This window comes from Haliotis asinina, chromosome 5 (genome assembly GCF_037392515.1).
Source record: "Haliotis asinina isolate JCU_RB_2024 chromosome 5, JCU_Hal_asi_v2, whole genome shotgun sequence".
NCBI classification, from domain to species: Eukaryota; Metazoa; Mollusca; class Gastropoda; order Lepetellida; family Haliotidae; genus Haliotis; species Haliotis asinina.
The window spans coordinates 36061367-36076605 of NC_090284.1; the positions used below are offsets into that span (position 1 = coordinate 36061367).

The 15239-nt window shown below is 41.8% G+C and overlaps 1 protein-coding gene across 1 annotated transcript; it reads left to right on the forward strand.

The window, feature by feature from the left end:
* Positions 1–1712: 1712 nt before the first annotated feature.
* On the forward strand, positions 1713–14791 carry LOC137283685 (bifunctional apoptosis regulator-like). Its single transcript, XM_067815335.1, has 8 exons — positions 1713–1801; positions 2578–2914; positions 3667–3850; positions 4171–4324; positions 4877–5025; positions 5478–5642; positions 5764–5963; positions 14549–14791. Exons 2-8 carry the CDS (start codon positions 2709–2711, stop codon positions 14730–14732), a joined length of 1242 nt encoding a protein of 413 aa, XP_067671436.1. The 5' UTR covers positions 1713–1801; positions 2578–2708; the 3' UTR covers positions 14733–14791.
* The last annotated feature ends 448 nt before the right edge of the window (positions 14792–15239 follow it).

Consider the following 15239-nt stretch of genomic DNA (forward strand, 5'->3'; position numbering starts at 1 on the left):
TAGCAGTTATTAGGAAATCACGAGTATTTCTTTCAGTTTTAACTTTTAATTTCCTGATGTATGTCGGGATAGCCTATGAATGTGGTTCACTTTTGACAGAAGCTTTTGAGCTGTAACTGAACATATTTGTACAGAAAAAAAAAACAGTTCACAGTTAAAAAATCAAATATAATGAAAAAGAGATTGTGAGACTTTCGTCATTTGAAGCTGTGGAAATGTAGGCTTGTCACTCTTCTGCTTCAGCAAGAGGATCTTGAGAAAAGGGATGCCTCTCATTTCAGGGTTTGATCACCAGTAGGTCAGTGGTATACATTGTCCAGCTGTTGCTCGACTTGAGCATTCAGGCTTCTACGAACATACATTTCCATCAGTTGTTAATCTTGTCAGTTGAATTACTTACCCTGAGTCCAAAATAATCAATTTATACAAGAAATGTAAATGTTCATATGTTCACACTGCTGTAATTGCACAGAGCCTCAACACTTCTTCAACATATAATAGCATTGATGGTCAGTTAGTGAACATGTTTTGTATTGTCTGAAATGCTTATATATTCACGCTGCTCTAGCTGACCAGAGCCTCAACATTTTCACAACACAACACTGAATGTCAGATAGTGAACATGTTTTATAGACATTTTATTTTCAGTCTAACTTTTTGACAAGATTAATTAACAACAGCTCCAAATTATACAAACATTTCATTTTATTCTTGTAATTCATACAAAAGCATGAATAACAAATAACTGGTATTACAGTGTTATCTATACATAAATATTATTGTTCCTTTTATAACTTTACTAGCAGAACATATATCAGATATATTACAATAGCTAATAGATGGATAAAAAATATCGAAGTTGACAAAGACTAAGCATTTATTGCATATATTTAATCAGTTTAAATAAACTGAGCCTATAGACTACCACGAGGGCAATCTGGCAAAAAATACGGGACATTTTGACAGTGTATGAAATAGTGTCTGCACGGAGGCCTGGTACTTGAAAGTGTCGTGACACGCTTACAACTTTATTTTATAGGCGGCACTGTGCGCCAATGCATTTTCCAATAGTATATATTTGACCATGTCATTGACTACAGCAAATATTTTGAAAATAGTTAACATTTGTCGTAGCTAAATGATGTCTGTATAGTACACGATCAATCAAACCGTAACTTCCACAGATCAGCCTACTCATTTATCTAACACCAAATGTGACTGGTATAGAGAATGCTTTCAGCAAGTAATTCATTAAATACTTTATTTCAACACCATATCTCAATTTCCTATTTTTAATACAGGGCTGGTTACATGTTAACAGGTCCGGCATCATTTTTTAACAATCAGCCCTGTGTGCTTCCTGGCATTTGTTAGGAGTTTCATACACTGATTTTGACCAATTTCCCACGGCAGTTTGTAGCTTGGGCTCTATGACTGACATCCATACGAAGCGTGTTTCCCTCATCGCATACATTGATTGTCGTCGGTATGTATTATTACCAGGGATGGCCTGTTCGATCGGATCAACGGAGGGAACGGTTAACTATTAACTGTGTGTCACTTGCGACTTATACAAATATCAGCTAGGAGAATTTACGGTATTTTGTGGCAAAAAAAAATACAGCGTCATAATTAATGGCGGCGATAGCCACAACTTAGTTTGGTGAAAATAATGTAAGAAAAAAACTTATATTTTTGTCGTTGTAGCATGCGACCAATCATGGGAAAGAAAACAACTGATATTCACGTCACAGGTTATATACTGAGATCTTTCAGGGGCTTGACAGGATGGTGAAACAAGGTACATTGTCGTCCTACTTTAAAGATAACGAACTGTTGGTATCAAATCTACTAGACAGACATATTGTCAGTGAGAATTTAAGATCAGCTACATCGGAATTCAAACAGGGGACGTTGTTTTAAAGTGGTAATATGCGTCCAAATATGCTAGTACCAAAACATAAGTTAGTCACGGTCACGTTCTACACCTCGTACCGGTTATGATATTGTATTGATGAGAATTTGTCGGCTAACTGTTCATAGGTTATCATGATGCTGTGGCGTATATTGTACGATGCTGTCAGTGCCAGGAACCCGAGTAACTACTTATGATAGTGCTCACGGCAGTAAAGAATAATAATACATCGTCAGATTGTCACATTAATTTACTATGCATATAAATGCCATATGATTTTAGTCCACATTTATTGGTAATGGCTTTGAGGGTAATTGTATACTGGTCATGAAGCCTATTTCCTTTATGTAATGATTGTGCCAACAAACTGAAAGTAGGGTTTTTATACGCAGTTGCATTCTGCAACCAGTGATTTGACCATGTTTGTTGCAGTTAAAAGCAATAACCAACTTGTATAACTCAAGGATTCCAATAAGTTGTCGAAAAAAGTGCTCTGTTCAACTGTGTAGTTACAGTCAAGTTATTCCTTTACTTAGTAACAGTTTGAAGTAGGTGGTTAACGCAGTATAGATATGCTTGCTTTGAAAGGCCTTATATATTGGTGAGCTCAGACTGTGTATGTTTTTGCCTAATTTTGGTGATTAATGAACTTTTGTATCAAGTGACTGTGAATGGAAGGAAGTGCACGTCTGAAGTCGATGTCAGCTGCTAGAAGCTCCGACCAGCACTGACCACCACTCATCAGTGTTAGACCCACAAGTCAAGTTTCCTATTATTCTTGAGCCTCCAAACAATGAATATGCTGAACCCGTCTGATTCGGATTGTGACTTCATGTGTAGTTGTTGTTATGAGCTGATGGTTGATCCTACCACGTTGGTATGTGGACACAATTTATGCCGTGTGTGCCTGGCCCGCTGGTTCCTCACCTCCAACAAAAAAGAGTGCCCTACATGTCGCCAGGAGTGGCAGGGACACCCAAAGATAAATACAGCACTCCGGTATGTGACAGGACATTGTCCCTTGTATATCATGTGTGTTGGCATTGATGTTTGCTTTCAGTCAGTGTTTCGCCAGGGTCAAACTTATTATGTACAACATACAGTGTGCAAAAATACCCACTGGCTTGCTAGTCTGTGGCTTGTAAAAATCCAGTAGGGCCATTAAATCTTCACAATATCTGGTCCAACTGGCTAGTGATTTTTCATTAGGTCATTTTTTAAATATATACATGATACATATCACTCTCTCAGAAGTTATAGTACACTCAAGTATGTTCATCATACTGGCAGCTTAATTATGAAATCCTTATCATGTCGACAATACCTTATCCTCATCAATTTTTGTAATCTTATGCTTAGTTTCTACATTCAGATTTCAGACTAGTCAATATTTTGGGGGGATAGTAACTTTCAAGGTAGCCCCTCTGGCTAGTAAAATATGGACACTATTTCGTTCACTGACAACATATGCTATGTCTTGGATAATACTTTCTTGTTTATTATTTAAAGTTTGCCATTATGTAAGTGAAATATTGCTGCTTGTGGCATGAGGCCATCTTTCACTCATTCATTGGGGTATGAGTTATCAGAGATGGTGTTTGTCATACCAAGGATAGTCTTGCTCAGATCTGAATGTTGCTAACTAGAGTGTAACATCATTCACAAACATGCTCATGATGAACCATTGACTGATGTCAGTTTATGATGAATTATCTAAACATATTTTATGACAATCATCTGGATGTTTTCAGAAACATGATGAAGAAGATATATCAAGAGAAAATGCTTGAACGAGAAGCAGAAGTTATGAATACAGAAAATATAGGCAAGGTTCAGGAATTTGACCGTCGTCTGGCTGGGACAGAGGGTCAACTACAGAGAGTAAACCCAGCAGAGTTCTGTAAGGGGATTGTCATAACCCTGGGTGTCATCCTGGTGAGGGCTGTTCATAGTACAAAACTACTTCATCTAGAGTAGCTTGTAGAACTTTTTAAGTAAGTTTTATCCCAAATAATTGTTGTAGAGATGAAATAAATTAGAGGAAATTGGGATTTGATCACACTTTCAGCAGATCATGGTAGACATAAAGGACATTGAAAAGGAGACAAGAAAGAAATTTACAGTGATCAGTTAGGTTTATTAGATTATCCTGATTTCCTTTTCTGTTGGTCTAATATGATTTTCGTATCTTTCTGTATAGCTGAGCAATGGTCAAATAGTGGCAGAAGATACTTATTCTTTGTACCTGTGTTCAGATAGCGTACTTGGTTTGGTTCTGGAGGCATTCTGATGATGACCTCCTCATCCACAAGCCGGTTGTGCGGTGGAAACCAGATGATGTTGCAACTTGGCTGACAAACATGGGCTGGGCAGAAGTATATGCTGATGCAGTCCACCAGAAAGACATCGGTAGGTTGGGGAGTCAACATCTACACGTCTGTGTGTCTTTGTCTGTTACTCTTAGACATGCATACTCTTGCAGGCAGACTGACATCCAGCCAAGTCCCAGGAATATGTATGTGAATGTCTTAAAATGACCAAACTGAATTTCATAGTCTAGGAATTGTTTTCACATTCTAGTAAAGTTGCAATTGCTGTTATTCAGTTAAGAAAACAAGGAGAAACGGGCCTGTATCAGTGTATATTTGTGTTTTTCTTATCCATGATTACAAGGTGATAGGTTCAAAGGTCTGGAGTCATCAAAACTCACACAATCAGTTTCAACATTGTACAGTCAGTATTTGTGTGAAGCTGTGTGTTGATCAGCAATAAATGATGAAAGGACAGAACAATTTATATGTTTGTTAGCTTCACAATAATGGTGAGAAAGTCTTAGAGAGGTATATAATTCAAGACTCAACATACTCCAGTTTTTCATTTTGTTAGTTACTCCAAAAAATATCACAGCAATCATTTTGTAAGTATTATGTGTAGGGTAAACAAAATCCTCTCTCCTCACAGATGGCGCAGTGCTTCTCTCACTGGATGAGGAGAATATTGGTGAAGTGCTGAACGTGACGAATCCTCTCCATGAGCGGGCGCTGATCATTGCTATAGATGATGTCAGACTGAAAGGAGTCAAGATGCCATCTACACTGTGGGAATATAAGGTATGGAGAAGACATTACCTAGCACATATGAAGACACTTGACACAGTACACAGCTGTTTGCCTCATGTTAGGTTGCTGGTAACTGCTGATCAATGTCATGCTCATGGGGTTCTGGTTTAAGCTAGCTTCCCAATAGGCATATGTGTTTTTGGAAGTTAGTTACATGGTAAAGTGGCAGTCAGACTAGTACTTGTAGCCTGATAGAATGGGTCATTGTTCCTACTCTCATTCACTGATTTCTGGCAGTGTTTCAACTAATGTTGGCTGGTTGGTACACTAAATTACTGAGCTGTAACACAATCTCACAAGTAAGATTGGTGAATACTAAATATTTATGCAATAGCTAAGTTCAGTGAACTCTGAAATAAAAATACTGTGCATACAAGCACAAATGAATGAAGCATATATCATGTAACGAAGAGAAGTCCTGTTAATATGGGGACTGTTGACAGGCGCTGTACCCTGGTCGCTGTTTGTTCCTGTTGTACGGCATGAAAGACTTCCCTCGGACAACACTGCTTTATCTATTCCTTTTCTACCATGAAGAAACCTTCCTGCCCTTCCTCCATCTCACTACCCCAGCACAGGTTGAGGACATGCCCTTCAGGTGGTCTCAGGTACGTCTTCCTGCCATAGTAGAAAATGAGAGCAACCCTTTATGCTTTTTCTTTGTACACACAGCTCTTTAAATGACTGATGTGTTTCCTTTTGGTAAAAAGCTGGTCATTTGTTTTTCAGATTCCTCCCCCAACTAAACAACAATGGGTGGTATTTCTGAGCAATGCCGTCCTCCTCCCCTATTGGCTAATTGCAAAACTGACATGGTCACTTTTCAGTGGTCAGTTCTGGACATCTTTCTTCATACTCTTCAGCTGTGCCTTTCTCTCCATGCAAGAGGCGTCGTTACTGAAACGGTATATCCTGCTCCGGCAGTTTGGGTGAGTTGATCAATGACAAAGCCTTGGCTGCAAGCTAATAAAATGGACGAAAATACTGAGCATCCTTCCTTTTCCATATTTTGGGTTCTGTAATACTCTGGGCATGGAGAGACATGGAGATTAGTAGCTAGAAAAGCCCCACATGTGTCTTGCTTGGAGAGATGAGTTGTTTGGAGAGATGAGTTGCTTAGAGTGATGAGATGCTTGGAGGGATGAGTTGCTTAGAGTGATGAGATGCTTGGAGGGATGAGTTGCTTAGAGAAATGAGATGCTTGGAAGGATGAGATGCTTGGAGAGATGAGTTGCTTAGAGAGATGAGATGCTTGGAGGGATGAGTTGCTTAGAGAGATGAGATGCTTGGAAGGATGAGTTGCTTAGAGTAATGAGATCATTGGAGAGATGAGTTGCTTAGAGAGATGAGTTGCTTAGAGAGATGAGATGCTTGGGGGGATGAGATGCTTGGAGGGATGAGATGCTTGGAGGGATAAGTTGCTTAGAGAGATGAGATGCTTGGAAGGATGAGATGCTTGGAGGGATGAGTTGCTTAGAGAAATGAGATGCTTGGAGGGATGAGTTGCTTAGAGAAATGAGATGCTTGGAAGGATGAGATGCTTGGAGAGATGACTTGCTTAGAGAAATGAGATGCTTGGAGGGATGAGATGCTTGGAGGGATGAGATGCTTGGAGGGATGAGATGCTTGGAGGGATGAGTTGCTTAGAGTGATGAGTTGCTTGGAGAGATGAGTTGCTTGGAGAGATGAGATGCTTGGAAGGATAAATTGCTTGGAGGGATGAGTTGCTTAGAGTGATGAGATGCTTGGAGAAATGAGTTGCTTGGAGAGATGAGATGCTTGGAAGGATGAGTTGCTTGGAGAGACACATGTGTTGTTCATAGAGACATTTGGGCCACTTCCTTGGAGAGACATGTTTGTGTCCTGCTTGAAGTTCGAATATGGTGGTCTTGCTTGAAGCGACATGTGTATCATGGTAACAAGTCTTTGAATGTCATTTAGAAGTGTAAATACATAAGAATGAAGATTTTATGGATATCAACTTCTTTATGAGAGAACACAACGTTTCGGAGTTAATGCTTACTCCTTCATCAGGTGATTGAGAAAGGGATACAGAGGTGTATTTATATGTACAGGTAAAACAATAACAAAGTAACAAGTGGAATGAGTTAACGAAAGCTAGTATAAAGAAGCACTGATAGGAAGCCGATAGTTAAGATAACAATGATGGAAGCCAACGGTAATGCATTACAGTTGATTGGATATGTTTACATAACATGATTGGGGATAAGGATGGAAGCCAATGGTGATACATTACGCATGATAGGATGATGTACATAACACACGATAGGGGGTGACCATGTTTACATGAGGGTTGGTGATGTACAAACACAAGTATGTACTCGGGTAGATAGGCTATACATGAATTACATAGATAGAATGTACACAGGTAGATGAGATTAATTTATCAATAAGTCCCAGGCACTTGGTAGGTACACTCCTTGGTCGCGGTTGATGGCTGGTTTCTGTCTCCGGATCTCGATGGCCTCTTGCAGTTTCCTTTGGCGCCAGTTGTTGTTGTTGGTAGATAGTATCCTAGTGTCCTCCCATCGAATTGAGTGTTCAGGGTTCTTGAGAATATGTTCAGAGATGGCCGATTTCTGGTCGAGTTTCCTGACTGAGGTCTGATGTTCCTTCATTCTGGTGTTGATTGGTCTCAGCGTTTCTCCAATGTATAGGTCGCCACAGTTGCAAGGGATCTGGTAGATGCATCCTCTCGGGTTAGGGTGTTCACAGCTGGGTCCTTTACCGTTGGCTTTTAGGTAGGTCTTGATGGTCTTGCCACTGGAGAAGGTGACATCGATGCTGGCTTTGGTCTTGATGAGGCGTGATATTTGATGACTGATGGGGCCAAAGTAGGGTATGGTTACTCTGATGGGTGATGGAGAAGGTTTGGGGCGGGGTTCTCGGTCCTTAAGGGTCTTGTTGATGGTGGCTGTGACGAGCTGGGGAGGGTACCCGTTGAGTGTGGTGAATGTCTTTCTGAGGTGGTCCAGTTCATTGTTTAGGGCATCGGGGTGGCAGAGGGCTTTGGCACGTCTGGTAAGGGTGGCGATGATAGCTTGCTTGATCTGAGGGTGGTGGCAGGAGTTGTAGTGGATGTACTGGTTGGTGTGCGTCGGCTTGCGGTATACTGAGGTTCTAAGTCCATCGTCTGTGGTGTGGAGGGATACATCAAGGAAGGGCAGGTGTTGGTTGGTCTCAGTCTCCATGGTGAACTTGATTCTTGGATGTTGGTCGTTGAGGTGGTTGAGGAGCTCATTGGGGTCGTTGTCATAGGCGATGGTGGTGAAGGTGTCGTCGACTTTGCGGTACCAACAGAGGGGCTGGAACGGAGCTGTGGAGAGGGCTGCTTCCTCGAAGGAGGTCATGAAGATTTCTGTAATGAGAGGAGAAAGAGGTGAGCCCATGGGGAGAGCGTGGATCTGCTTGTATATCTTACCATTGAATGTGAAGTAGGAGGTGTCAAAGCAGCTGCGGGCGAGGTTGATGATGCTGTCTATGGTGAGCTGGGTGTCCAAGTCATCTATCCGGTTGGCTAACTTGCTCCGTTCCAGCCCCTCTGTTGGTACCGCAAAGTCGACGACACCTTCACCACCATCGCCTATGACAACGACCCCAATGAGCTCCTCAACCACCTCAACGACCAACATCCAAGAATCAAGTTCACCATGGAGACTGAGACCAACCAACACCTGCCCTTCCTTGATGTATCCCTCCACACCACAGACGATGGACTTAGAACCTCAGTATACCGCAAGCCGACGCACACCGACCAGTACATCCACTACAACTCCTGCCACCACCCTCAGATCAAGCAAGCTATCATCGCCACCCTTACCAGACGTGCCAAAGCCCTCTGCCACCCCGATGCCCTAAACAATGAACTGGACCACCTCAGAAAGACATTCACCACACTCAACGGGTACCCTCCCCAGCTCGTCACAGCCACCATCAACAAGACCCTTAAGGACCGAGAACCCCGCCCCAAACCTTCTCCATCACCCATCAGAGTAACCATACCCTACTTTGGCCCCATCAGTCATCAAATATCACGCCTCATCAAGACCAAAGCCAGCATCGATGTCACCTTCTCCAGTGGCAAGACCATCAAGACCTACCTAAAAGCCAACGGTAAAGGACCCAGCTGTGAACACCCTAACCCGAGAGGATGCATCTACCAGATCCCTTGCAACTGTGGCGACCTATACATTGGAGAAATGCTGAGACCAATCAACACCAGAATGAAGGAACATCAGACCTCAGTCAGGAAACCTCGACCAGAAATCAGCCATCTCTGAACATATTCTCAAGAACCCTGAACACTCAATTCGATGGGAGGACACTAGGATACTATCTACCAACAACAACAACTGGCGCCAAAGGAAACTGCAAGAGGCCATCGAGATCCGGAGACAGAAACCAGCCATCAACCGCGACCAAGGAGTGTACCTACCAAGTGCCTGGGACTTATTGATAAATTAATCTCATCTACCTGTGTACATTCTATCTATGTAATTCATGTATAGCCTATCTACCCGAGTACATACTTGTGTTTGTACATCACCAACCCTCATGTAAACATGGTCACCCCCTATCGTGTGTTATGTACATCATCCTATCATGCGTAATGTATCACCATTGGCTTCCATCCTTATCCCCAATCATGTTATGTAAACATATCCAATCAACTGTAATGCATTACCGTTGGCTTCCATCATTGTTATCTTAACTATCGGCTTCCTATCAGTGCTTCTTTATACTAGCTTTCGTTAACTCATTCCACTTGTTACTTTGTTATTGTTTTACCTGTACATATAAATACACCTCTGTATCCCTTTCTCAATCACCTGATGAAGGAGTAAGCATTAACTCCGAAACGTTGTGTTCTCTCATAAAGAAGTTGATATCCATAAAATCTTCATTCTTATGTATCATGGTAGGAGAGACATGTGGGTGTCTTGTTTTAAGTGGAACATGGATTTCTTGCTTAAGTGGAACATGGGTGTCTTGCTTGAGGGGGAACATGGGTGTTTTGCTTGACAGGCAACATAGATGTCTTTCTACGAGAGATATGGGTGTCTTGCTTGATGTAGAACGTGTGTCTTTCTTGATGGGGAACACGATTGTCTTGCTTGATGGGGAACATAGATGTCATGCTAGAAGAGACATGTGAGGATCTTGCTTGAAGTAGAACATGTGTGTCTTGATTGAGGATATAATGAGCATCCATTCAGCTACATAAGAACCTATTTGACTATTCCCAAAGGTATTGCATTTTGTTTCGCAACTTCATCAGAATTCTGCATGCTTTGTCACTATAGTAACATTGTGACACAGAAGAGGTGCAGCAGTACTGCAGCAATATAAAAATGTTTTATTTTAATGATCTTATCACAGTCTTCTTTTCAACTCTTTGACAGTGAGCTTGTGAGTGTCCATATATTGGTGAAAACTCATCAACAGTCATGAATCAGTTTCTACAGATAGGTAATGTTGTCCTTATCCAGACTCATGCTTGTTTTACATGTCTCTTTCTTCTATCTGAACATCCTAGTGGAACACTTGAATCCTTTGAAGTTCCCTTTACTGAAGAAGACGTAAAATCAACACTCACTCACAAGTAGCCTCCCTTTAGTCCATGCATTGGCGCGCAAATCGGTCACATTACCATGCTTGTCATTCTCTCCCTCAATGCCCTAGACAAGGGATGTGAGGGCACTTGCGTCCCGATACAGCACCGTATCATTTCAGTTTTTGACCTTATGTCATTAAATTTGACACCCAGCTGTGTCCAACTCTTGGTCTGTTATACATAGTTTGTGTCTTGTATTTCATCATTGTATGTTTGCTAACATTTGATGAAAACTTGCTTTAGTTGTAAATACCGGTTGTCTGCAGTTGTTCCGCATGTATATTGTCCTTCTTACACTACAGTTTGCTCTTCAGCTCCCGTTGTATCCTTTGAGAAAAATAACAAAAAAATTAACTATTATAGAGTTCAGTAGTTGTGTTTTTGTTGTTCCATGGCGTGCAAAGGAGCATATTAGAAGGCATAGCCAAGTTGTGTCAGTTAAAACACTGATGAAAGCACTAGTAATTGTGTGTTAACTGGTGCTGATATTCATCATTTTAGTAACTCGCCTAGCTGCTCCCAGGGGCAGTCCTCTGCTACAGTGGCTGTGGCAGAACTCAAGACCTACAGCCACCGCAGACACAATGGTCAAGACCCTATAGTAGTGTCAACTCCCCTTCATTGCAGTCACAAGAGCAGGATTCTTTGCAGAACTTGGACATGGGCCTTTGCCCCCTGAGAAGATGATGGAGCAAAACTTTGCCAAAGAGAAGGCCTCCGGAGTCTTCAACTCTGATGTGAGCGGCTCCACACAGCAGTGCTACAGCTACTTCGATGCACTTGTTTACAGTCTTCAAGAAAATCTTCGTGATGACCTGCATGAAGACTTGACGATGACTAGTTGAAGATGAAGACCTGCACTGAGATCTGTGTGCAGGTGCACAGTCCATGGTTTCACTGCATGCCAGCAGTCTGCCACAAACACTAGCTCGGCCATAGCTACCATCCATGAAGAGTTGACTCACCAGATGGCAACGCTGCAGGATTTCTCCATAACAGGTCACTCCCCAGTCCCATACATACATCGCAGACATGATAATCGTCACCGTTGGACCTAGAGGATCGTCATGACCATGAGTGCAGGGAGTATCACCAAGACTACTCATCACAAGGCCAACTTGCATGATGGCATCAGACGCTTTGAGGGAAATTTATCAAGATCATTCACCTGCAGAAGTCACCCTCTCGCAGAGGAGGACCTGCACGAACATTCACGTTTGTTATCCGTCTTAACTATTAGAAGTCTGAAGGATGCCTGGAACAGAGATTCCATGAATGCAGCAAGTTTAAATATGCAGGTTCCACGAAAGCAAGTGCAGTCATCGATGGAGGTTCCATGAAATTACAGCTTCAGGAAGGTCTAGACAGCACGTTTGCATTCTCAAAACGCTTCCATTATGTCATGTCAAGTTTTGGCTCACATCATAGAGCTTTGTCCCAGACATGTTCATGAAGCATGTTACAACGTAGATGTTGCCTATGTTGGATCACTGGATGGCTACCAGATCGTGTCAGGCCATATTTACTTTGGTGGATTCACAGGGATAACTTCTGCAAGGAAACCTACTTAATAGAGCGAGACTGTAATGTTCATCTATATGTAGATGCATCTTTGCAAGGATAGGGTGCTCGAAGTAGCTCTATATCAGTCTCTTAGAGATGACAGCAGTGATCAAAGCAATGCAACACTGGTCAAGCCTTCTCAAGAATGCCAAGCTCAGAGTTCACACAGACAGCTCCACAGTGGCACTGTACATCAACAAACGGGTCAGCTAGGTCACCAACTTTGCTACATCTCACATTTCAACTGTACAGCATCGATGACAGGCTGAACAGCTTCATGAAGGCATGCCACGTTCAAGGAGCAAAGAATGTCATTGCTGATGTACTATCACAACCACTACATCAGTTTCCAACAGGATGGTTGATACATCCAGAGGCGTTTTGGCTCATAGTACAGACATTAAGGTCCCTGATAATGGGCTAGTTTGCAACCAAGTTCAACAAACGTTTACAGACATTTCTGTGTCCAATACTGGATCCACAAGCCTGGGCTACAGACGCTCTCAGGATGTCATTGGAGGGACTCAATGCTTACGCGTTTCCGCCTCAAGTACCACTGCCTCAAGTATTACAGAAAATCAAGCATACAAAACCTTGGAAATTCTGCCTTAAAACTTCCAGAATGGTCAAATCTGTTCATTCATCCACTCACACAACAAGCTGGCAGAAGTCTGTCTTCATTCCAGTGACACACATGGACTGTATTAAAGCTTGTTTGAAGAAATGAGGATGTTCTACTCGAGTGGCGAGGGGTTGTCACGTTTGCCTTACATCTACTTGATCACTATACGATGATAAATGAAAGAGATACAAGTTATAAGCCAGGTGGACAGGCTTTACTACAAGTAAAGCATCTCATCCTCAAGTGGCTGACTGCTTGTGTCATTTATGACACCAGACATTTCGATGGTTGTATGTTATCAACTGACTTAGTACAGTCATCACTATGAAAACTGGCATAACGTACCAGGACTACTAGCATTGCTACATTCGTTCAAGTTGAAAGATCAACAAGGTCAATTTCAAAGCTCCCACATGGGATCTCAACATAGTACTACATCTCACAAGCGATGCTTCTGAGCCACTAGATCAGATATCCATAGACCTGCTATCGCAGAAAACTTTGATGCCTTAGCAACAGCTGTCTGGATGTCAAAAATACATGCGTGTGACAAATGAAAATCTACCTGCAAGGGACACAGAAAAGGAGAAAGAAATTTAAGCTCCTGCAGTAGTTACAAGGAATACTATATTGGTGTGGATGATACAAAGTAGCAGGCCTTGTGCCACCACAAGCCTCCAGTACACTTGAAGTAAGAGCCATAGTGTCCACTGCTCGATAACAGCAATTAAGGAGGGCTGCTTTTGGAAATCACAGTGTTTGCCAACCACTGAGATATTACCACAATGCCATTGCTGGAATTCACCAATTTGGTCCACTACAACAACTAACAGTTCCTCAAAGGCGCTAAGAAAAATCTCACCCTTTTTGTCATGTGACTTGCTGAAGCCAAACACTCTGCTGAGTAAAATGGTTGAGAGTCCATGCACATGTCTCAGAACAGATGAGTGATTGTATCCCTGTACATTTATGCTATACTTCTACCTGAAGAATTGCATCTTCACTTGAAGCATGTGTCAAACGTTGAACTAGTATATCTAAAATCACACGAAGATGTCACAAGACACTTTCATTGACAAGTTTGTCAAGTGGTGCCCCCCGCCCCAAAGATACAGAACAAAAGTTGAAAGTTTGCAAGTCTGCAGTGCCATTTTCAAATTCCCAGGGGGTTACAGGATGTGACAACCAGAGAACCCAGGAAGTGTTCTGACCCACCACTGATTCCGTCGGATTCTGTCAAGCATAATAAGCATGAGTCAGGATAAGGAAAAATATGTAATTCGCTGATTAAAACTGATATTTTATAATTATCCTGGCTCGTGAGGTCAGCCCTCTTATCCCCACCTCTCATGACACTCTGGATTTCACTGTTAATCCAGGTGTTGGGCTGTTTGATTTGAAGAGAATGACAAGCATGGTCGGTCATGTGGTTGATTTACATGCCAATGCACGGGCTAAAAGAAGGCTTCTCATGGGTGAGTGTTGATTTTATGTCCTCTTCAGTGAGGGAATTTCAAGGGATTCAAGTGTTATACTATTTTCGGAGAGAAGAAGGAGACAAGCATGATAAGCATGAGTCAGGATAAGTATAAAATATCGATTTTAATCAGAAAGTGACATTATTGCAGAATGTCCCTTTGTTTAAGAATTAGCTGTGGCATAATTAATCATTCATTTTATCTTGTTTCTTCCAGGTCAACATGGAAGAACTTAAAGGACTTTAGTAAGACATTATTGACTGTGTTTCTAACTTCCATCGCTTGGCCCATCATACCTAGAGTGGTGTGTGACTTCTTCTTCTACGCAACACTCTACTTCACCCCATTGCAACAAGCTAAACACCTCTATCTGTCCTGGAGGAACAACCAGCGCTTGTGAGAACCAATTCAGCACAAGTCTGGACAGAAATCTGAGGGTGTCAGCAGGAACCAACAAAAGATTAAATCATGTGCAGTGAATGTTTTTCTTGGCTGTTATTTGACCTGATTGACAGAATTATCGACTAATCCAGGATGAAAACAAAACACTAATCAATATTAACTCTTTTATATTTATTTTTATTCATTTATTGATATGTGTATTTCTCATTATTTGGTGTTTTGGTCGGCCTAGAGTACAACTATTGTGCCATGATGGCAGGATCAGCTGGGTTTGTCCTGGAAAAGCCCATCCAGTATTCAGTATGGTAACTACAGGTATTACTTTTAGTTACATCTGCACCATTAATGCCTATCAATAAGTCATTTCCCTTGTCTTTGGCAAGGGGAGTGGTGGTTTATAGGGTCTAACTCCGTTAATCATTTCTGTAAAGTTTGGTAGCGTTAGTATGTGGGCACCATGGGGATAGCAGAACAGCAGGTGTCAGCATGGTAAATGATCAGTTAC